The 26,419-nt window shown below is 33.0% G+C and overlaps 1 protein-coding gene across 2 annotated transcripts in view; it reads left to right on the top strand.

Moving 5' to 3' along the window:
- The first annotated feature begins 1,862 nt into the window (after positions 1–1,862).
- The window catches only part of LOC138697620 (aminoacylase-1-like), a 30,903-nt gene continuing 6,346 nt past the window's right edge, over positions 1,863–26,419 (top strand). The window contains exons 1-5 of one of the 2 annotated variants that reach the window (XM_069823022.1): positions 1,863–2,285; positions 8,045–8,214; positions 11,104–11,275; positions 14,899–15,045; positions 19,031–19,218. In XM_069823022.1, coding sequence (XP_069679123.1) covers positions 2,183–2,285; positions 8,045–8,214; positions 11,104–11,275; positions 14,899–15,045; positions 19,031–19,218 — 780 coding nt within the window. In that variant the 5' untranslated portion in view covers positions 1,863–2,182. The remainder of the gene's footprint in view (positions 2,286–8,044; positions 8,215–11,103; positions 11,276–14,898; positions 15,046–19,030; positions 19,219–26,419) is intronic. The other variant, XM_069823021.1, reaches the window with a different exon arrangement.

A 26,419-nucleotide genomic window follows, 5' to 3' on the forward strand; every position in this document is an offset into this window, starting at 1 on the left:
GATGTGTTAGAAAATTTATTTTCTACTGTCCATTCCTTAAATCCAATCCCGGATAGAATTCAAAAACTGCATTACGATTCATCAGTTTTTCTTAAAAAAAAAAAAAAAAAGTTTGCGATTCTGAACAATTAGTTGAGTTTCTAGGTAGAGATGTAAGTAAACCCGAATCAGAAAGGTCTAGTGAAGATGAATGTGAGCAAAAGAAATTGATATAGGCTAAATTTTAATTTAACTGAAAATGGAAATATTGACTTGAGCGAACAACAAGCTCTTTACTATTTGTTGGGATCAGTTTTGTTCAAAATAAAACAAAATAAGTTATACAATATTTGTGAAAACTGTATTTCATATCTAATAACTGATAACAGGGATGAATCTATAAATTTTATTAGCATATAAGTGACTCTCAAGTCGTACATGGAAATGTCACTTGTACACCCTTGTAAATTCGTGTTAGATATAATTCTAAATGCAGAAAAATGTGAAACGTTGGTAGAAAATGTATTGACACTAAAGGATTTGAAGTCTTTATTCATTAACACTTCAACTCATACGTTCTCAATTCGTTATAATATTTTTGAAAAAGTCTTATCACTATTTTAGGACTAGAATATATTTATTGTTAAGAAAATTGTCTGTTATAGCAAATGCACGACAACAATTTGCTAAATGTGGCGGTCGAAATGTTGGTGTGATAATTGCACTAGAAAATTGCCGATGTTATCCCTATTGAAATGGACATAACATCTATACTAATAATAAATCTGTAGCCGAAAATTTTCTGGTAATTTTCGATTTTCCAAAAATAATTGGTCCTAACATATATAATTAACCAACCTGAAACCGAAAATCGCTTTTTTGAAATTTTTGTTTGTATGTCTGCCTGTCTGTCTGTCTGTATGTTTGTTACCTTTTCACGCGATAATGGTTGAACCGATTTCGATGAAAATTGGAATATAAATTAAGTTCGTTGTAACTTAGATTTTAGGCTATATGGCATTCAAAATACCTTATTTAAAAGGGGGGTTATAAGTAGGCCTGAATTAAATAAATCGAAATATCTAGCTTATTATTGATTTTTGTGAGAAATGTTACATAACAAAAGTTTCTTTAAAATAATTTGCGATAAGTTTTATTCCTTGAAAAATTTTGATAGGACTGATATTTAATGAGATAAATGAGTTTTAAAATTAAAATAACTGCCATCTAAGGCCGTGTAATGAATTAAAAAACTAATGACTTCGTCTATAAGGGACCTTGGACAGCAACAATCGAAAGCTATGAAAGATAGCCTACAGATAATGTTTCTGCTTTTCTATGAAGTAATATCGGAAGCTAAATTAACCGATTTGTATAATTAATTATTAATTCACCATTGGAAAGTGTAGTTTCTCTAGATGGACATAATGCTATAATGTTATTACAGTAACGTCTGAGTGAATCGAGGACAGGTAAGATTAAAATAGATTCTTATGCACAGAAAACTTGATAGGCTATTCTTTATATTCTTTTCCTGTATTTCCTAAACTAATTTTTATGACCAAATGAGTGGTCTCTGGATCAAAATGATCGCATTTTAATTTTTTAATTCAATTTAAATTAAGTAACATAATAAACTATTTATCCTTATATCAAACACGAATGTTCCCTGGATCAAACGTCCTATTTTAATTATATAATTACTTTATATTTATTTCTAACGGGTGCAAGCGGAGCGCACGGGTACGGCTAGTAAATAATAAAGTGTTATCTCTCATGAGTCATTTCACTAGGACAATAATGTTTATTAATTCTTGTCTCCTGTGTTCAATAAATTACAACAACATGTATGATATCGCCTTTAATCACCATCGTTCTAGCATTACTGCCAACGCGTCTGCGCCGAGCAAGGAGTAAATATGGCTGCCGCCGCGCCGTCGAGAATGCGGTACTCGATCTGATTGCAACCTGCTTGTGAGCGCCCCCACCAACACGTCTTTCTTCTTCACTTCCTGTCTATGAACTGAACAAATACCAGGAAATGCCAGTGAATAAATAAAACAGCGGTTTCCCTGGCAACTTGAAAGGAGTAATAATAATACTTCTACTCAATTTATTAAACAAGCGTTAACGAACGAACTGTCCTGTATTACGTGTATGTGAGTTTTCAGTTTCTCTTGTCCTAGGAAGTTAGAAACTCATCATGGAACAAGTGCAGCGGAAAATTCACGAGCTGGACGGTACGGCGGTGAAGAATTTTCAGGAATATCTTCGCATTCCAACAGTGCATCCCGACGTAAATTATGGTAAGTAGGAAAAATCCAGTAATACTTTATTATTATTACTAGCCGTACCCGTGCGCTCCGCTGCACCCGTTAGAAATAAATATAAAACAATTACATAATTAAAATAGGACATTTGATCCAGGGAATATTCGTGTTTGATAGAAGGATAAATCGTTTAATATGTTACTTAATTTAAATTATATTTAAATAATTAAAATGGAATCATTTTGGTCCAGAGAGCACTCATTTCGTACAATGACAATTCCTTTAACATGTTTCTTAATTTTTATTACATGCAACCATAGTTCAATGAACATTGACATCATTTACATTTAATGTGTATACTTTATTTTACTTGTTATATGTTTCCATTGAATTATGGTAATAACTTAATTTTAACTCTTGTTTTCTACGTATTCAGTAAATGGCGCTTGGCCCACTATGGTTCTGAACCCTACAAATAACTTAAATAACTTAAATAACTTAAATTATATTATATTATATTATATTATATTATATTATATTATATTATATTATATTATATTATATTATCATCATCATCATCATCCTTCACGAATTAGGCCTCTGTAGACCTGTTTCGGCCCCATCTAGCAGTCTTCTTAAAGGTCTTCCTGGTCGACGATGTCCTCTAGGTTTATACTGCATCATAATTTTTGGGATTCTTGAATTTTCCATTCTTCTTACATGATCTAGCCAATTGAATTTGTATCTGCTGATTTTTTCTTCTACTGACTCTACTTCTAATTGTTCTAAAATTTCTTCATTCCTTTTTCGGTCTAAAAGAGTATATCCTGCTGTCCTCCTGAAAAATTTCATTTCCGTTGCTTTGATTCTGTTCACGTCTTTTTTCTTTAATGACCAAATCTCGCTTCCGTATAAAAGGGTGGGTAATGCTAGTGTATTATATATTTTTATTCTTGTAGATTTTTGTACTAATTTAGCTTTTAATGCATTGTTTATTATTCCTAGAATTTGTGTAAATTTGGTAATTTTCTTGTTCACATCTTTTTCATTTTGATAAGATATTTCACAACCCAGATAATTGAAATTTTGCACTGGTTCGAGGCATTGGTTATTGTGTATTATCTTACTTCTGACTGGGTCTTGTCCTAAAAATGCCATTACTTTTGATTTTTGTGCTGAAAGTTCCATCCCAAAATCTTTTAATATTTTATTTAATGTATACAATCCTCTTTGTAAATTATCCTCTGAATTGGAAATTATGACTTGATCATCGGCATAGAGTAAGGTAACCTATCTGAGGGAAAATTACATTACTTTCAAGCCTCAAACAAGCAGTATAAGGACAGATATATTATATTATATTATATTATATTATATTATATTATATTATATTATATTATATTATATTATATTATATTATATTATATTATATTATATTATATTATATTATATTATATTATATTATATTATATTATATTATATTATATTATATTATATTATATTATATTATATTATATTATATAAAATGTGTTGATAACAGATGTACACCGATAAGCAAGTTTTTAATTTGTTATGGGGGCTCTTGAATCTCAGGAGGAACAAAATTTATTTTACAACAGGGCAACATAATCTGCTTGGCTCATTACCCAAATTTTTTGCATTGCATTGAATGCATATGTATTTTATGTATTTTAACTCGATTCAATTGAGCATAGTTAAAATTTAGATTATAAAATAATGAAATGCTAAGCTAACGTATTATTACTGCATACTAAATCAATACACTCTCGTTGTTCGTTAATTCTCTGAGATAAACATTATTTTAAGAAATACAGGAAACAAATACACAGAATAGCCTATCAAGTTTTCTGTGCATAAGAAGCTATTTTAATCTTACCTGTCAGCGATTCACTCAGACGTTACTGTAATAACATTATAGCATTATGTCCATCTAGAGAAACTACACTTTCCAATGGTGAAATAATAATTAATTATACAAATCGGTTAATTTAGCTTCCGATATTGCTTCATACGAACACAGAAACATTTTCTGTAGGCTATGATTCATAGCTTTCGATTGTTGTTGATCAAGGCCCCTTATAGACGAAGTCATTTGTTTATTTCATTACACGGCCTTAGATGGCAGTTATTTTAATTTTAAAACTCATTTATCTCATTAAATATGAGTCCTATCAAAATTTTTCAAAGAATAAAACTTATCGAAAATGGTTTGTAAAGAAATTTTTGTTATGTAACATTTTTCACAAAAATCAATAATAAGCGAGATATTCCGATTTATTTAATTCAGACCCCCTTATAACTCCCCTTTTAAATAATGTATTTTGAATGCCATATAGCCTATAATCTAAGTTACAACGAACTTAATTTATATTCCAATTTTCATCGAAATCCGTTCAGCCATTATCGCGTGAAAAGGTAACAAACATACAGGCAGACAGACATACAAACAAAAATTTCAAAAAAGCTATTTTCGGTTTCAGGGTGGTTAATTATATATGTTAGGACCAATTATTTTTGGAAAATCGAAAACTACCAGAAAAATTTCGGCTACAGATTTATTATTAGTATAGATTATTATTATTATTATTATTATTATTATTATTATTATTATTATTATTATTACTAGCCGTACCCGTGCGCTCCGCTGCACCCGTTAGAAATAAATATAAAGTAATTACATAATTAAAATAGGACATTTAATCCAGGGAACATTCGTGTTTGATAGAAGGATAAATCGTTTAATATGTTACTTAATTTAAATTGTATTTAAAATATTAAAATGCGATCATTTTGATCCAGAGACCACTCATTTGGTGCAATGACAATTCCTTTAACATGTTTCTTAATTGTTATTACCAAGCGAAAATAAACAGAAAAATTTTGGCTACAGATTTATTATTATGTTTATATTATATTATATTGTGAAAAAGTGTGTTGATAACGGATGTACTCGAATTAGAAAGTTTTTAATTTGTTGTGGGAGCTCTTGAATCTCAGGAGGAACAACTTTTACAACAGGGCAACATAATCTGCTTGGCTCATTACCCAATTTTTTTGCATTACATTTATTGCATATGTATTTTATGTATTTTAACACGATTCAATTGAGCATAGTTAAAATTTGAATTATAAAATAATGGATTGCTAAGCTAACGTACTATTACTGCATACTAAATCAATACACTCTCGTTGTTCGTTAATTCTCTGAGATAAAAATGAACATGTTCATAAACATTATTATAAGAAATACAGGAAATGAATATACAGAATAACCTATCAAGTTTTCTGTGCATAAGAAGCTATTTTAATCTTACCTGTCGTCAATTCACTCACAAGTTACTGTAATAACATTATAGCATTATGTCCATCCAGAGAAACTACACTTTCCAATGATGAAATAATAATTAATTATACAAATCGGTTAATTTAGCTTCCGATATTACTTCATAAAAACACAGAAACATTGTCTGTAGGCTATGTTTCATAGCTTTCGATTGTTGTGTCCAAGGCCCCTTATAGACGAAGTCATTTGTTTTTTATTTCAATACTCCGCCTTAGATGGCAGTTATTTTAATTTTAAAACTAATTTATCTCATTAAATATCAGTCCTATCAAAATTTTTCAGAGAATAAAACTTATCAGAAATCATTTTTAAAGAAACTTTTGTTATGTAACATATTTCACAAAAATCAATAATAAGCGAGATGTTTCGATTTATTTAATTCAGTCCCCCTTATGACCCCCCTTTTAAATAACGTATTTTGAATGCCATATATAGCCTATAATCTAAGTTATAACGAACTTAATTTATATTCCAATTTTCATCGAAATCGATTCAGCCATTATCGCGTGAAAAGGTAACAAACATACAGACAGACAGACAAAAATTTGAAAAAAGCGGTTTTCGGTTTCAGGGTGGTTAATTATATATGTTAGGACCAATTATTTTCGGAAAATCGAAAATTACCATAAAAATTTCGGCTACAGATTTATTATTAGTATAGATTATTATTATTGTTCTAGGACTAATAAGGTCAATAACTTATTTTTTTCTACACCAGACTCTCTGTTGATATTATTCCATACAGTAGTTAGATCAAAACTATAATATGCACCTGTAGTTTGGAATTCTCTCACAACTGATTCGGCAAAATTCGAAAATATTAAAAAAAAAAAATTATCTTCGGCAAGTTCTGAATATTTGTGGGCGGCTTATGGATGGTTTTAATCCCGTGTTTTCTTAGCGACCTGCTATTCTTGTTTGATTTTCTTTTATCGAAAGTTCTGACTTTTTAAATTAATGCCATTCTTCATTATGTCAATTGTCCATAAAGGTATTGTCATGCACTATCAGAGTGGTCACAGAACACACTTTTTACGTTGCATGGCTGCTCACGTGAGGGCATGTAAATGTTTAAAGCATATAAAAAAAGTGCTTTCCATACTACATTCCTTAAACAGCATTCGAAAATTCCTCCCGCTATCACTCAAGAAAATACTAGTGGAAACACTAGTAATGCCCCACTTCGATTATTGCGATTTTCTACTGACCGACCTCAATGGCAAACAGTCGCAAAGATTACGTGTTCATAATTCTTGTGTTCGCTTCGTCTGCGATGTCCGTCGCGCTGACCACATTACCCCATCCTTCCAAACTCTAAACTGGCTACGGCTTAACGAACGTAGAAATTTTCATTCTCTTGTTCTCCTTTTCCAAGTCCTTCACACTTCTACACCTACCTACCTTGCCTTCAGTTACCTGTCATCATATCATAATCTCTTCACACGCACGCAAAATAGCCGCATACTAGCCATACCAACACATAAGACATCATCGTATTCATCATCATACACAATCTCGCTTTCGCGCTTGTGGAATACCCTACCCAGTGACATCAGAGACTGTCGGAATTTAGTAGCGTTCAAAAGCAAACTTATTAAGCATTTTCTTACTGCGTAGAGTAGGTTTAATGTTTACTTAGTTAATAAAAAAAATTCTCTCTTCTTAATTTTTACAATGAAGTGTCTAGCTTTTATTAGTCAGTTAATCTTTTAGTACTTTGATTTTTATTGTATTTGTAAATTTAATATGAATTCCAATTATAATTGTAATTGTATTCTTAATATTGTAGTTGTAATCCCCTGGTAGAGGGGAAGAGAAGGCCTGATGGCCTTATATCTACCAGGTTAAATAAATAAATAAATAAATAAATACATGCCAGAATAACTAAGATTTCGACGTTACTACACATGAATCAATTGGGGTGAGGCAACTAAACTTTTGGGTTGTCAGTTTCATCTTGGCCAGGCGTGGTGGCGTAAATTGCAGACTGGCGCAGAATGTCATACCATTTAATTATCTCATTAAGACACAGGGGTGGTAAAATGTGGCTGCTTTATAGCCCGGACATTAATCCATATGACTTATTTTTATGGGGATTCCTAAAAGAGAAAGTTTACCAAAGGAGGCCAAAAAATGTAGTGCAGCTGACAGCCCTTCTGTGCGCTATCCGAAGACTTGTGTCGAAAAGTGGTGACGAATGTAAGGGTTCGTTTGCAAGAGGTTGTGAATGAAAATGGCGATCATATTGAACATGATCTGCATTAGAGACAAAATTTCATATCCTAATTATTAATTCTGTATAAGTTTTGTAAAGCTTTAATACAAATTAATATGTGTTACGTGTAAAATAAATGGTGTAACATTTCGTGCGCCACTCTGTATATTTGTTTTCAAATGACTCTGATTAGGCCTACATAACCCTTATTTTCAGATGACTGCACGGCCTTCTTGAAAAGCCTCGGAGAAGAAATAGGATTGACAGTGAAGGTGCACGAGTTGGTGCCTGGCAAACACATCGTCATAATCAGCTGGATTGGAGAAGATCCTTCCCTGCCTTCCATCTTACTAAACTCTCATACGGATGTTGTACCAGTTTTTGAAGTAAGGCTTGTATAAAACTGAGCAATCATATGCTTTTATATCTTATTGTGTTTTTCAACTGTTTTTGTTTTGTCATCTGAAAGACCGTAATCAGTGATTTTCGAAAACTAGGTACTGTACAGTTTCTCTGTTTATATATTACTTGCTTACAACACGACACATAGGCCTACGGTATATCAAATTCATACGAGCGTCTTAATTACCGTTATAGTCAAGTTTCATACGTATCTTAAAAGTATTTATTTCAGTCATTGACTTCACAGCATATGTTTAAGGTGCTATACCTTTACATTACATATTTTAAAAGACGTATGAACGTTTTCGTTGGTCTACGCCAACATCATCAGATACGAAGTACATTTCAGCAATATCAGTGCTCTCTACAAATAATATCTACAAATACAAAACATATTTAGTAGCATGCAAAATGGGACATATTAAAAAATCAACATACACATTGACATTCTATATGACTGCCTTGATTGTCACTTACTTAAAATACACGTATAGATTACAAAAAATATTGATTTACATATATATATATATATATATATATAAATGCAAGTCTTCACATATGAGATAATAAAATGACATGATTTAAAAGTGATAAAAATAATAAAATATAAAACTAAGATAAAAAGTATTATGAATGTGAAGAGTTGCAAAATTACAGTAATTACTCTTCACATTCATAATACTTTTTATCTTAGTTTTATATTTTATTATTTTTATCACTTTTAAATCATGTCATTTTATTATCTCATACGTGAAGACTTGCATTTATATATATATATATATATATATATATATATATGTAAATCAATATTTTTTGTAATCTATACGTGTATTTTAAGTAAGTGACAATCAAGGCAGTCATATAGAATGTCAATGTGTATGTTGATTTTTTAATATGTCCCATTTTGCATGCTACTAAATATGTTTTGTATTTGTAGATATTATGTAGAGAGCACTGATATTGCTGAAATGTACTTCGTATCTGATGATGTTGGCGTAGACCAACGAAAACGTTCATACGTCTTTTAAAATATGTAATGTAAAGGTATAACACCTTAAACATATGCTGTGAAGTCAGTGACTGAAATAAATACTTTTAAGATACAATATAGACTTCTCTGAAAATTAAAAATGAATTGCAAAAAAAAAAGTTTCATACGACTTTTTATGGTCGACCATATTTATAACTTGAAATTATTCATAAGTATTCATGTTATTCTTATCTGACTGAGGAACGGAACTGACCTTGTGCAATACCTCGTAAATTGTGAGATGTACGCAGACGCGAAAGTATTGATTTTTTCCGAGAAACAATGTCGAGATTGACCTTGATATAATCTAGAGAATAAAATAAACATTAATCTTGATATAACTTGAAATCGAATTCAACATTAAAAAACGAGATGACAAATTGAATTTATTTGAATATTATTTACAATTAACGCTAATTATTATAGTAACAAAACTAGTTGTCTTTCGATTGCATATCCGAGAATAATCGATACTTGCGCTTTCATATTGCTACAATGGTATTTTCTGATTGGTGGAACACCTGAACTTTAATGAATAGGTGTATTTTAATGAGGTCCATTAAAGGGCTGCTACCAGGTGTATAATTACTACATTTCGGCATGGTCGATCATAAATTAATTTACACAATTTGGACTTACAATCTCAATTCCATAGTTAGCCAACCAGGAATAATCATCTTTTAGTTCTTCCCCACGTTAGACTGAGTAAAAGTAAAAAAAAGTATTTTATGAATGCAATTTATATGATCAATAAATTACCAAAGAATGTTCATATTATGAAGATAAGTAAATTTAAATATGTTCTTAAAATATAGCTTCTTGATAATTCGTTTCACAATATTAATAAATTTGTAAATTCTCATGTGCATATTGTTTATTAATATATTCTTATCGTATAAGTTCAGTGTCTGAAGTTCTTGATAATAAACTGATTAACTTAGATTCACGTATACCCATTTAGTGTATCTTATACTGAGATTATTTTTATGCTCGACCATGCCGAAATGTAGTAATTATACACCTGGTAGCAGCCCTTTAATGGATCTCATTAAAGTACACCTATTCCTTAAAGTTCAGGTGTTCCACCAATCAGAAAATACCATTGTAGCAATATGAAAGCGCAAGTATCGATTATTTTCGGATATGCAATCGAAATACAACTAGTTCTGTTACTATAATAATTAGCGTTAATTGTAAATAATATTCAAATAAATTCAATTAGCCATCTCGTTTTTCAATGTCTAATTCAATTTCAAGGTTATATCAAGATTAATGTTTATTCTACTCTCTAGATTATATCAAGGTCAATGTCGACATTTGTTTCTCGGAAAAAATCAATACTTTCGCGCCTGCGCACATCTCATAATTTACGAGGTATTGCACAAGGTCAGTTCCGCTCCTCAGCCAGATAAGAATAACATGAATACTTATGAATAATTTCACGTTAGAAATATGGTCGAACATAAAAAGTCGTATGAAACTTGACTATAATGGTAATTAAGACGCTCGAATGAAAATTATGAAACTCGCTTGCGCTCGTTTCATAAACATACTCTCGTCTTAATTACTACCATTATAGGCTCGTTGCATAATGTACTATTAATTAAAGAGAAACTTTGGTTAAAACAGTTAAATTGCTGCAAATCTAGCTTTCAGGTAAAGCTACTTGTGAAGAAGACTTGAATAATTTCAAGGAAAAATTGTTTCGAGGCTGGGTATCGATCCCGGGAGCTTTGTCTGAGCGCGCCAACGCTCTACCGACTGAGCTACCCAGGAACTTCAATCGACACCGTCTCAATTTTTCCCTATTCAAGTTAAATTGCTGACACATTTTGTCTCTCAGGAATATTGGACTCACCCACCGTTTGGAGCAGAAAAGGACGAACACGGAAACATCTACGCAAGAGGTGCACAGGATACGAAAGGTGTTGGCATGCAATACATGGAGGCTATTCGGAGGTTGAAAACTGCGGGAGTCCGCCTCCTGAGGACCGTCCATGTTAGCTTCATACCTGGTATTTAAAACTGAATTATGGTTTCACCTTAAATAAACATTCTATTGATGAATTTTGTGACTCAAGCTTACACACACAAACATACACAAAAGCACACATATTCATATACACTCCAATTCCATTGACTATAATACAACGTCGTTAAATATCCAACTAAACAAATTGTAGGCTACAACTTTTGACTTCCTCCATATCTTATTCAGACGCTTGTAATGCCCCATTTTGATTATTGCGATTCCTTGCTAACTAATGTTAAGTTCACTCATAGCTGAGAGACTACAACGTGTTCATAATGTGTGCATACGATTCATCTGCAATACTCGTAAATTTGACCATATAACGCCTTCCCTCCAGTTACTTTCATGGGTGCATCTGAAGGAACGAAGAACAATACAGTCACTGTCTCCTCTATTTAGAATCATGTATACTTCTACTCCGAATTATCTGTTATCGCGCTTTCAATTTCTTACAACTCTTCGAAACCGACATCAAGCACTTCTTTCTATCCCTCATCATAGAACGTCTTTATACTCATCCTCCTACACTGTAGAAATACCTCGCCTCTGGAATTCGTTACCTAATGACGTCAGGGACTTCCGGACTTCATCACAATTCAAAATTAAATTGGAAAATTTTGTCTTATTTAATGCTTTTTAGGTATTGCTAGAAATGTTGATTTGTGTGTTTTTTTTTTACTCTAGATTTGAATTGCAAGTTTCTTGTTTATGTAAGTTAATTAGTTAGGATACAATTAATTATGATACCGGTACTTAATCACTCATTTAAAGTTTGTGTGACTTCAACCTGCGTGTATTTTTGTGTGGCTTTACTTTGTTTATAATGTATTTTTTTCCTTTTTATTTCTATTATTGTATTTGTATTTCTGGTGTTGTGGAAGAGAAGGCCTGGTGCCCTTAACTACACCAAAATTAATAAATAAATAAATCTATACTACTAATAAATCTGTAGCCGAAATTTTTCTGGTACTTTTCGATTTTCCAAAAATAGTTGGTCCTAACATATATAATTAACCACCCTGAAACCGAAAATCGCATTTTTGAAATTTTTGTTTGTATGTCTGTCTGTATGTTTGTTACCTTTTCACGCGATAATGGCTGAACCGATTTATATGAAAATTGGAATATAAATTAAGTTCGTCGTAACTTAGATTTTAGGCTATATGGCATTCAAAATACTTTATTTAAAAGGGGGGTTGTAAGGGGGCCTAAATTAAATAAATCGAAATATCTCGCTTATTATTGATTTTTGTGAAAAATGTTACATAACAAAAGTTTCTTTAAAAATGATTTCCGATGAGTTTTATTCGTTACAAAATTTTGATAGGACTGATATTTAATGAGATAATTGAGTTTTAAAATTAAAATAACGCCATCTAAGATGGTGCAATGAATTAAGGACAAATGACTTCGTCTATAAGGGGCCTTGAACAACAACAATCGAAACAGGGGCCTTGGACATCAACAATCGAAAGTTATTAAACATAGCCTACAGAGAATGTTTCTGTGTTTGTATGAAGTAATATCAGAAGCTAAACTAACCGATTTGTATAATTAATTATTATTTCACAATTGGAAAGTGTAGTTTCTCTAGATGGATATAATTCTATAATGTTATTACAGTAACGTCTGAGTAAATCGAGGACAGGTAAGATTAAAATAGCTTCTTATGCACAGAAAATTTGATAGGCTATTTTGTAAATTCGTTTTCTGTATTTCTTAAAATAATATTTATGTACACTCATTTTAATCTCAGAGAATTAACGAACAACGAGAGTGTATTGATTTAGTATGCAGTAATAGTACGTTAGCTTAGCAATCCATTATTTTATAATTCAAATTTTAACTATGCTCAATTGAATCGTGTCAAAATACATAAAATATATATGCAATAAATGCAATGCAAAAAAATTGGGTAATGAGCGAAGCAGATTATCTTGCGCTGTTGTAAAAGTTGTTCCCTGGATCAAACGTCCTATTTTAATTATGTAATTACTTTATATTTATTTCTAACAGATGCAGCGGAGCGCACGGGTACGGCTAGTAAATAAATAAATAAATAAATAAATGAATAAATAAATAAATAAATAAATGAATAAATAAATAAATAAATAAATAAAATCTGCAATGCTTATGTAAGATGTATGAAATACAATAAATTAAATGCAAATGTAAATTGGAAAACAGACTCACTCTCTCTGGAAGAGGTGTGTGGTCTACGGACTCACGCTCTTATTGGTTTTTATGCCCATGAATGGCATTGCGGACTTTAGTATCATAGAGTTGGATATCTTTCCGCCAAGTATGAAAGATTATTTCTCTATGCGGTAACATCTGATGTCTCAAAGAGTTTTTTTCCCATATAAATATGATTGTAAAGTCCACAAAATTTAGATACGTGTTTAATTAAAATTTTCTACATGGGTGGCCTTTGTCACTTTTAAGAAATTATAATGACATTAAATGTTATACCTTAAGCTCATATTAATGTCAATGACTTCTTGAAGAAAATATCCAGAATTGTTTCATTTTTGCGAATGTGTTTGTGTATACGAATAACTTATCTGTATATTTGCGTGATTGGAAATTTACACGTCGTGATTCATCACCAATATCATAAACATTAATCAAAATCTGAAATAGGTTACATGAACACAAACCATCTACATCACAATACAAACAGGAACTCAACAATAGTAAAAACGGCCTGCTGGTGTACTCTCAAATTCTGAACACGCGATATTACACAGTCACGAAGCTCAATATGGAGGGAATATGCATCCATGGATAGTTGCTAACCATTAGGATCGCTACTATCGCCTCATCACAGACAATGCGAAATAGTACCGGTACAGTATTGTTCCTAGTACTCTCATCACCTCAAGCTTCGTAACTGTATATACTAGACTATGATATTACCACAGCTGATGTTAAAGCGTGTATAAATAAGCTTAATAATAGTACATTATACAACGAGCCTATAATGATAGTAATTAAGACGCAAGTATGTTTTTTTTATGAAACGAGCGCAAGCGAGTTTCATAATTTTCATACGAGCGTCTTAATTACCATTATAGGGAAGTTCCATACGACGTTTTATGCTCGACCATATTTCTAACTTGAAATTATTCAGAAATATTCATTTTATTTGTATCTGACAGAAGATTGGAAGTGACCTTGTTCATAGCTCGAAATTGTGAGATGTGCGCAGACGCGAAAGTATTGATGTAATGCAGAGAATGTATAACCTGGAAATTGATTTAGAATTGAAAACCGAGATGACAAATTGAATTTATTTGAATATTATTTACAATTAACGCTAATTATTATAGTAACAGAACATAACCTTCTGCGACAGTATTGGATTTCCAGCCTCCGTGACGTTTCCTTCGCCTTTCGATTGCATATCCGAGAATAATCGAAAACCTGAACTTTAATGAATAGGTGTACTTTAATGACATGCATTAAAGGACTGCTATCAGGTGTATAATTACTACATTTCGGCATGGTCGAGCATAAAAAAATAGTATCTGTATGCAGTTTATGAAATTGCCCCAAAGTAAGTCAATCACACGTCAATCTTTAACCTTTCCATTGATATTTCAGACGAGGAAGTTGAAAGTAACGCTGGAATGAGAAAATATGTTTACACTCAAGAATTCCGAGATCTGAATGTCGGATTTGCTTTCGATGAGGGTCTCCCACATCCTGACAATCTCATCCAGGTTGTGTACGGGGAACGCACCGTCTGGCGTGAGTATTGGGCTAATAATGTAGAGCATCTCTTATGAAATAAAAATATAAAACTGAAATCTGAATAATTGTAGTAACTTTTAATAATATATGCCAATTATTTTACTTAATGCTTTCATATAAATTTCCATCAACCATACTATACATGGATATTATTTGTATATATGTATATATATTATATATACGTATATACTGCATATATATATACGAGATTTAGCAGAAAATATATTAATATGGCTTTGTGGAGGAATACCGGCATAGATGACAAAAGGATAAAGTTATGTGTTCGTTATTTATAAGGTATTCTAAAGCAGTGGTATTCAACCGAGGTACATAAAATTTAAAATACGCATATACCATATACCTTACTATAATAATACCGGACAGCTAGGAGTTTTATGTGCGAACGACGCTAATGCTGCTACCTAGGCGGCCGGTGTGGTGATACTCGCGAAACAAGCTGTAATGAACTACGATGTATATTGTTGCTGGGCTAGTTAATAGCTTTATGAATTAGTACTAGTGTTAAAATGTCAGGGTGTATATGTGCTGTTTATTGTTACAATTACAGCATTACAAATTGCTCCAAATCGTACTTTCGATTTCCGAGGAATTATAAAACGTGAGTCAACAAAATTCTTTATTAGGCCTAATGCCTTCGTCTCTGCGTTGATAGAACAATAAAAAAATTGCCTTTTTATTTTAGGCCTAATAAGTTAATAGAATTTGAAATATATTGGAAATTTTAAGGTTTTAGCAAATTAAGTTTTATTGTTGTCCACATGACTTTACTAATTATTACAAGCATCAGATTACTACCATTTTTATCTTTGCAGTTGTCAGCAATGCGTATATAAAACATTACTGTAAATTCATTCTTAATGCCAATTTTGTCTCACTAAAACAAAGAAAAAATAAGCTACAATTAATTACGGAAAATAATATGAAGCATGCAATATTTCTCATAATATGCAGCTTTGATATAAGATAATAATTTTACATTAAATACTATTCAACATTTCTTAAGTGTTTCATATTTTATTCCAAATTAATAATTCACGTTTTAAACAGTAGTCCGAATCCCGCTATGTTAATATTTGTATATGTGGACGTAATTCCATCCCGCTCCGCTAGATGTCAGGTCCGCAATATTTCGCGCACTGCTCTGATTTCGCGCTCACGTCAATGCTGTTAGCATACAGCTGTCCGGTATTATTATAGTAAGGTATTTGCATATACGTTTCATGAATGATTAGAGCTAATGAAAGCCAGTGTAAGATGGGAAATGTAGAATTTATGACATGGCACAAGATGTTTTGAGCAAATACGGTATTAGGAAAAATTAAACTGGATAAAGGATTTGCGATTCAAATTGATGAATCGGTGCATGTGTCTGGCGATGCCGAGTTACTTATAATCGCTGTTTTGATGTTAAATAATCGGTTTACAAGCGGAACAGGTTAAGCTTGAGTGGAAAAGTGTCTGTAGGGGCATAGAGAGGAAAAAGATTTAATACCACTGATCTAAATTATACATTCAACGAATAGGCCTAATTAAAATTTGTTTAAAGAAATGTTTTGATCTTCCAACTGAATTAATTTATTCTGAATTTAATGTATTTAAAATTGAACAAATTTATAAATATAGGCTGTTAAAATGTTGTTATAAAAATCATAATAAGTTTATAATACAGTCAAGATCATGATATATTATATTGTATGTAATATCAATACAGTTCTTATCTTAGTTTATTTTCAGTTCATTTCTACATTCATCCTGTAATGAACAATGTATCTGAACTGCGACATAATAGGAGCACTGATCGTTCGGTCCTCAAATGCATTAAGCACTATTATATTTTCTGATTTTCATATGAATTATTTTATTCTATCTGTAAGAACTTATTTGTATTTAGCTATATTATCTGTAATTGAGGGGTTGGGTGCAAGAAAGGCACTTCTCTCAAATGCAAGTTTTGAGAAAATTGATGTTGAAAATTCAAACCGTAATAATGTGATCTAAGTGCCAAATCTCTAAACCTTATTCTTTTGCTGTGGTCGTGCCAGGGAATCAGTCCTATTCCGAGGCTTATTGTAGGGACTCGGTTAAGAGGGAAGTATTATATTATATTCTTATTGAATTTGGAATTCCCAAGAAACTAGTTCGATTAATTAAAATGTGTCTCAGTGAAACATACAGCAGAGTCCGTATAGGTCAGTTTCTATCTGATGCTTTTCCAATTCACTGCGGGCTAAAGCAGGGAGATGCACTATCACCTTTACTTTTTAACTTCGCTCTAGAATATGCCATTAGGAAAGTTCAGGATAACAGGCAGGGTTTGGAATTGAACGGGTTACATCAGCTTCTTGTCTATGCAGATGACGTGAATATGTTAGGAGGAAATACACAAACGATTAGGGAAAACACGGAAATTTTACTTGAAGCAAGTAAAGCGATCGGTTTGGAAATAAATCCCGAAAAGACAAAGTATATGATTATGTCTCGTGACCAGAATATTGTACGAAATGGAAATATAAAAATTGGAGATTTATCCTTCGAAGAGGTGGAAAAATTCAAATATCTTGGAGCAACAGTAACAAATATAAATGACACTCGGGAGGAAATTAAACGCAGAATAAATATGGGAAATGCGTGTTATTATTCGGTTGAGAAGTTCTTATCATCCAGTCTGCTGTCCAAAAATCTGAAAGTTAGAATTTATAAAACAGTTATATTACCGGTTGTTCTTTATGGTTGTGAAACTTGGACTCTCACTCTGAGAGAGGAACATAGGTTAAGGCTGTTTGAGAATAAGGTGCCTAGGAAAATATTTGGGGCTAAGCGGGATGAAGTTACAGGAGAATGGAGAAAGTTACACAACACAGAACTGCACGCATTGTATTCTTCACCTAACATAATTAGGAACTTAAAATCCAGACGTTTGAGATGGGCAGGGCATGTAGCACGTATGGGCGAATCCAGAAATGCATATAGAGTGTTAGTTGGGAGACCGGTGGGAAAAAGACCTTTAGGGAGGCCGAGACGTAGATGGGAGGATAATATTAAAATGGATTTGAGGGAGGTGGGGTGTGATGATAGAGACTGGATTAATCTTGCACAGGATAGGGACCGATGGCGGGCTTATGTGAGGGCGGCAATGAACCTTCGGGTTCCTTAAAAGCCATTTGTAAGTAAGTTGTAAGTAATAATGTGATATATGCATGCCTTTACATTTTGGATACTCCTGATCTCTATGATCACAGCATTGAACTACAATTCGGTGATCATATGCATAACAGATCAAAGTACACAATAAAGCGTTTTACTCAAAAAGAGCACATCCTCTAAAATGCCCTTCATGCACCCAGCCCCTCAATTACATGCATATATCACTTCTGGTAGTTTGAAAGAAATGGTCTCATGGTCTTAACTCTGCCATAATAAATAAATATTTTCGTACATAAATTTTAACTCCAAATACGCAAAAATTGATATAGGATGTCAATTAAAAAAAGGTTGTATTACTACTGTAGGCTATCTGAATAACACTAGCATAATATTATTTGATGTCCACACCTGTGGAGTAACGGTCAGCGCGTCTGGCCGCGAAACCAGGTGGCCCGGGTTCGATTCCCGGTCGGGGCAAGTTACCTGGTTGAGGTTTTTTCCGGGGTTTTCCCTCAACCCAAGATGAGCAAATGCTGGGTAACTTTCGGTGCTGGACCCCGGACTCATTTCACCGGCATTATCACCTTCATCTCATTCAGACGCTAAATAACCTAAGCTGTTGATAAAGCGTCGTAAAATAAATAAATAAATAAATAAATAAATAAATAAATAAATAAATAAATATTATTTGATTTACTTGCAGTAACTTTTGTGGGCAGCGTTTTAAGGTAAATCTACAGTAATATTCATGAAGGTGCGAATAGCATCTCACAGTTTTTCACTATCTACATAATGTTGAATATTATCCTATTCACAGAAATGACTTTTCACGTCAGAGGGACGGGAGGATCGCCGTACAACATTATTTCGGAAACAGCTGCGCAGAAAGTACGTGTCATCGTTGATAGAGCAATGGAGTTTCGGCAGACTCAGAAAGACAGACTGGAGTCAGATCAGACGCTCACTTCCGGCGATGTTACCGCATTAAATTTAACAATGATGAAGGTAAGCGCAACACTATAAGGAACTGAATTAGTTCTAGAACAATGTTATATATAAAATTAGTTAATTGCATTTGGAATGATTTCTTTCGCTTTCTCGATGTACATTAGGAGGCGCATAGCTTGGCGTATCGTGTTAATTTATATTCCAGTTGCATTAATGTGCCATCTATCTTAATCATATAATTCCTCCCTCCATGCTATAAAGTTGTTGTTGTTGTTGTCTAATGCCAGGCGTTTGACAATAAAGCCATTTGACCTCTTGCACTCCAATATTTTTCAAAGATATTATCATGACTAGCCACGGAAACATAGATTTTGAGGTGTTCCGAATCCATTTCTTGGTTTGAGTTGCACAATGGGCAGTTAGGGGACTGATATATTCCATTCTATGCAGGTGTTTGGCCAAACAATCATGGCCTGTTGCCAATCTAAATGCAGCTACAGACGATTTTCGTGGTAAATCGGGAATTAACTGTGGATTATGATGCAGAGAGTTCCATTTTTTCCCTTGGGATTGAGTTTATCAAATTTTGTTTGTTGAAGTCTAAGTATGTAGATTTAATAAATCTCTTCACAAAGTAATACGTAGATTTAGTAACAGGTCTGTAAGTAGCAGTGCTGCCCTTCTTTGCTAAAGCATCCGCATTCTCGTTTCCCAGGATTCCACAATGGGATGGTATCCATTGGAATACAATTTTTTTATTGAGTGCTATAAAGTAATTATCCGTCTTAAATTTACGTTAATTATTTATTTAAACTAAGGCCGGGATTACGATCGACGTTCGTTTGCGTTACGTTGCGTTGCGGTGAAGTACGTTGAAGTCTGAGGTGAATTTCAGCAGCAGATTTTTCTTCTTTAGCAAGGAATTTAATGACAGCACGCTGTCGAAACGCAAGGCTTCTAAATTTCACATAGCGACACCTAAGAATGAAAACCTCGTATGTCTAATTTTCTAAATTTTACAAGAGAGCAAAAAATCGACATGCAAGGTTTTCACATTTAAATAGATGGCTCGTAAGTCGGAAATTCTATATGATTTCGACATACAAGGTTTTCACATTTAAATAGGTGGCTCGTAAGTCGGAAATTCTATATGCTTTCGACATACAAGGTTTTCACATTTAAATAGATGGCTCGTAATTCGGAAATTCTATATGATTTCGACATACAAGATTTTCACATTTAAATAGATGGCTCGTAAGTCGGAAATTCTATATGATTTCGACATACAAGGTTTTCACATTTAAATAGATGGCTCGTAAGTCGGAAATTCTATATGATTTCGACATACAAGGTTTTCACATTTAAATAGATGGCTCGTAATTCGGAAATTCTATATGATTTCGACATACAAGGTTTTCACATTTAAATAGATGGCTCGTAAGTCGGAAATTCTATATGATTTCGACATACAAGGTTTTCACATTTAAATAGATGGCTCGTAAGTCGGAAATTCTATATGATTTCGACATACAAGGTTTTCACATTTAAATAGATGGCTCGTAAGTCGGAAATTCTATATGATTTCGACATACAAGGTTTTCACATTTAAATAGATGGCTCGTAAGTCGGAAATTCTATATGCTTTCGACATACAAGTTTTTCACATTTAAATAGATGGCTCGTAAGTCGGAAATTCTATATGATTTCGACATACAAGGTTTTCACATTTAAATAGATGGCTCGTAAGTCGGAAATTCTATATGCTTTCGACATACAAGTTTTTCACATTTAAATAGATGGCTCGTAAGTCGGAAATTCTATATGATTTCGACATACAAGGTTTTCACATTTAAATAGATGGCTCGTAAGTCGGAAATTCTATATGATTTCGACATACAAGTTTTTCACATTTAAATAGATGGCTCGTAAGTCGGAAATTCTATATGATTTCGACATACAAGGTTTTCACATTTAAATAGATGGCTCGTAAGTCGGAAATTCTATATGATTTCGACATACAAGGTTTTCACATTTAAATAGGTGGCTCGTAAGTCGGAAATTCTATATGATTTCGACATACAAGGTTTTCACATTTAAATAGATGGCTCGTAAGTCGGAAATTCTATATGATTTCGACATACAAGGTTTTCACATTTAAATAGATGGCTCGTAAGTCGGAAATTCTATATGATTTCGACATACAAGGTTTTCACATTTAAATAGATGGCTCGTAAGTCGGAAATTCTATATGATTTCGACATACAAGGTTTTCACATTTAAATAGATGGCTCGTAAGTCGGAAATTCTATATGATTTCGACATACAAGGTTTTCACATATAAATAGATGGCTCGTAAGTCGGAAATTCTATATGATTTCGACATACAAGGTTTTCACATTTAAATAGATGGCTCGTAAGTCGGAAATTCTAAATGATTTTGACATGCAAGTTTTTCACATTTAAATAGTTTTCACATTTAAATAGATAGCTCGTAAGTCGGAAATTCTATATGATTTCGACATACAAGATTTTCACATTTAAATAGATGGCTCGTAAGTCGGAAATTCTATACGATTTCGACATACAAGGTTTTCACACTTAAATAGATGGCTCGTAAGTCGGAAATTCTATATGATTTCGACATACAAGGTTTTCACACTTAAATAGATGGCTCGTAAGTCGGAAATTCTATATGATTTCGACATACAAGGTTTTCACATTTAAATAGATGGCTCGTAAGTCGGAAATTCTATATGATTTCGACATACAAGGCTTTCACATTTAAATAGATGGCTCGTAAGTCGGAAATTCTATATGATTTCGACATACAAGGCTTTCACATTTAAATAGATGGCTCGTAAGTCGGAAATTCTATATGATTTCGACATACAAGGCTTTCACATTTAAATAGATGGCTCGTAAGTCGGAAATTCTATATGATTTCGACATACAAGGTTTTCACATTTAAATAGATGACTCGTAAGTCGGAAATTCTATATGATTTCGACATACAAGGTTTTCACATTTAAATAGATGTCTCGTAAGTCGGAAATTCTATATGATTTCGACATACAAGGTTTTCACATTTAAATAGGTGACTCGTAAGTCGGAAATTCTATATGATTTCGACATACAAGGTTTTCACATTTAAATAGGTGGCTCGTAAGTCGGAAATTCTATATGATTTCGACATACAAGTTTTTCACATTTAAATAGATGGCTCGTAAGTCGGAAATTCTATATGATTTCGACATACAAGGTTTTCACATTTAAATAGATGGCTCGTAAGTCGGAAATTCTATATGATTTCGACATACAAGGTTTTCACATTTAAATAGGTGGCTCGTAAGTCGGAAATTCTATATGATTTCGACATACAAGGTTTTCACATTTAAATAGATGGCTCGTAAGTCGGAAATTCTATATGATTTCGACATACAAGTGTTTCACATTTAAATAGATGGCTCGTAAGTCGGAAATTCTATATGATTTCGACATACAAGTGTTTCACATTTAAATAGATGGCTCGTAAGTCGGAAATTCTACATGATTTCGACATACAAGGTTTTCACATTTAAATAGGTGGCTCGTAAGTCGGAAATTCTATATGATTTCGACATACAAGGTTTTCACATTTAAATAGATGGCTCGTAAGTCGGAAATTCTATATGATTTCGACATACAAGGTTTTCACATTTAAATAGATGGCTCGTAAGTCGGAAATTCTATATGATTTCGACATACTAGGTTTTCACATTTAAATAGATGGCTCATAAGTCGGAAATTCTACATGATTTCGACATACAAGGTTTTCACATTTAAATAGATGGCTCGAAAGTCGGAAATTCTATATGATTTGGACATACAAGGTTTTCACATTTAAATAGATGGCTCGTAAGTCGGAAATTCTATATGATTTCGACATACAAGGTTTTCACATTTAAATAGGTGGCTCGTAAGTCGGAAATTCTATATGATTTCGACATACAAGGTTTTCACATTCAAATAGATGGCTCGTAAGTCGGATTTTCTATAATGACTACAGATACGCGCTTTCCGTTTTAAAATTAACCCATAAAGAGATACGTGGTTTTCAATTTTTCTCTTTTTTCATGAAAAAAGAAATAAAAATGAAAGTTTTGCAATTGTAGACCATAAGAGCACGGGCTTTCCTATAAATTTGAGTGAAAATCGGATTTTCGAAAAAAAGTCGACTTACGAGGTTTTCATTCTTAGGTGTCGATAGGTTGCATTATTATCGAGCTTGCTAGCGAGGGATTGACGGGGAAAGGAGAGCGATTCTGACGTCACAAGATAGCTGAGCGCGCCAAAGCTCAAATGCTTCAAAGCAGTATCTCGTGTTTTTTCTTGTTTATGGTGTTTTTAATGCATTATAAGAGGTCAAAGGTGTGCTGTTGTGGTATGCAACAATTCTAACGATAAAAGTAAAGAGTTGTTTTTCTTTACCATTCCTAAAGATTTAGGATTTAGAAAAAAAATAGGTAATTGCGTGCAAAAGACAGGATAAACTCAATCTTGATGCAAACAGATTATGCTCTGGTAATTTTAAAAACGACGATTTTGTTCATGATTTTCGAGCAGCTTTAATGAAAATAAAGCCGAAACGACCGAGAATGTTAAAGCCTACAGGTAAGTTTAAATAAATCACGTAGGCCTATATACTGCAAGTAGCTTACGTTAATACCAGCTTTGCATAATAATTAGATTAGGTTCATATAATATATTAACATATTATGTTAACTTTCAAATTATTTTCTTTCTTTTGTAATCTTTGCTGGCTCGTACGTAACTTACAATTAAGAAAATAATCATGCTACTTATACTAACAGTCGCATACCAAAGGGGTGGAGAGTTAGCGACTGATACCAATAATGTTTTTTTCACTGTAATTCTCATTATATTGATTTTATATTAATGATATGACATTTTGTCCTTATGGCATATTCAGTGGGTTAATCATAAAAGCTTCCAGTGACAATTCATTGTTGAGTTATAATGATTATTGTAAATGAACGTGTGGCTGGCATTTCATTACCGATACACGCTCCTTTTTCCAAACTTTAGAATGAGTTATTAAAAAAGATTCAATGTTAGAATTTTTTAAACACAAGACTGGAAACTAGCAGACGAAAACGGACGGCAGTCACTGAGAGCAGACGAATTGTTAAGAAATACAAAAAAACAATGCAGTGACAAGTAAGTACAGCTTTTATATACACGGTATAAACACTTTCAACGTATTTATATTATGCCATGATACGTACACAATTGGTTTATACCCATTGTAATGTTTTTATTTCAGGCTGTTATGTTTATAATGCACGCTGATGTCGCTATCAATTTGAAAATAAAGGACCAATGAGCATGGACTCTTCGCGCGTCATAAGCCAATTAGCCATTTGATTGGCTAATGAAAAATGAGATAACCTATTGAGTGTATAGAAGCGTTGGTCGAAACGAACCTTCGTTGTCGGCCATTTTGCAAACATTGCCTGTGGTCACATCAGCGAATAGGGATTATAAAGAATGGACACTTCGCGTCGGTACCTTTGATGTAGCCGGGCTGATTTCAATGACCTTCAAGCCAGCTGAAGCGTGAGATTCTGCTTTCTCCCTAGAGTTGGCGCTGACATCACACCAGCTAGCAGTCGACACAGCGGAAATATAACACATATAATTAATACATCTAGGTACATTATGTACCCAAATAAAATAAATTGAATCCATAAAATAATAAATCCGTCATTAACTGTAATGTCCAGACTCTAGAGGTCCTTTATAATGAGAGTTGAGACGTTGACCCCAACAACAATTAAAATATGTAATGATTTGATAGCGCTGAAAATGGAAAAACAAAACTCTTACGAGAAGTAAAACCATATACCTATATTATATTATATACAAAAATTAAACGAATTCGATACTTAATTTTATAACGTATTATATTATTTCATAATATAATTTATTGTATCTGAAATATAAAATATTATTATTACAACAAGTTTGTCACTGAGAAATAAGGAAAAGCTGTTAATTTGAATTTATTTGAAGCAAAGCGTTACTGGATTATGCAATAAAGTAGGCGATGTTTGGATCCTGTGTCTCAAGTCTATTCTCAATTATTATCTTAGCGTATGCTCGATTACACTAACCTCTAGCGTTTGAAAGTGGAACTAAACGCTGCGCACAGGGAAACAAAACACAGGAAAATTCGCTCAGTGTCCATTCTTTATAATCCCTATTCGCTGGTCACATGATAGAAGCGAATGACGTCACAATATGTTAATATCAATGTAAAGTCTGTAGATTACGATCATACAGTCGTTTTTGTTACATTGTTGAAATTGGAATTATAGCAATGGGTTGCTCATGACTAGGCTTCGAGACTTCGGACCCGATAGAACAGTTCAGTGGGAAATCTGCATAACGGCGTACTGAGTATAATGGTAAAGCGTGCAGTGGGTGGGGGTACTGTAGAATGAATGACAACAAATACGCAAAGGAAAACGCTCTGGATTTGAAGGTTCTGATGAATAATTTGGTTTTCATACAAACCTATTTTCAAACTGTGTCTGAAACTATTACACGGTTAGAAAAGTTAGAGCTAGAGATGCCGGAAGCCCTCAAATTAGTTGAGGAATTAATGAGACACCAAGTACACCGGTTACTGAACGTGTAAAACAGAAGTGGAAATCAATTTTATGTAAAAATAATGGATATAGAAAATTGTCTAATATATACAGCAAATTAGTGGACATAGAGTCACCCGAGAATGAAGGACTGTAGAGACTGCAATGATGTTAGGTTTTTCCGTTTTACTCCTATCACGTCATGCGACGTAGAGCGCAGCTTTTCACAGTACAAACTGTGTTTGGTAGACAACTGAAAAAGATTTACGTTTGAGACACTGAAAATGTATCTTGTAGTACATTGCAATTCGGTACTGTAACTGCACTTCCTAAAGACGACCAATAGGATAAATGAAGAAATTAAAATTGCTACATGTTTATTTCCACCATTGACACTGTGTATAATTAAACACAAATGCTTATAAAAACAGGAGAGTAAATGCTTTTCACATTCTTTTGACATTGTCATGTCCACACCTGTGGAGTAACGGTCAGCGCGTCTGGCAGCGAAACCAGGTGGCCCGGGTTCGAATCCCGGTCGGGGCAAGTTACCTGGTTGAGGTTTTTTCCTGGGTTTTCCCTCAACCCAATACGAGCAAATGCTGGGT

Source organism: Periplaneta americana, chromosome 4, assembly GCF_040183065.1.
Source record: "Periplaneta americana isolate PAMFEO1 chromosome 4, P.americana_PAMFEO1_priV1, whole genome shotgun sequence".
Taxonomy (NCBI): Eukaryota; Metazoa; Arthropoda; class Insecta; order Blattodea; family Blattidae; genus Periplaneta; species Periplaneta americana.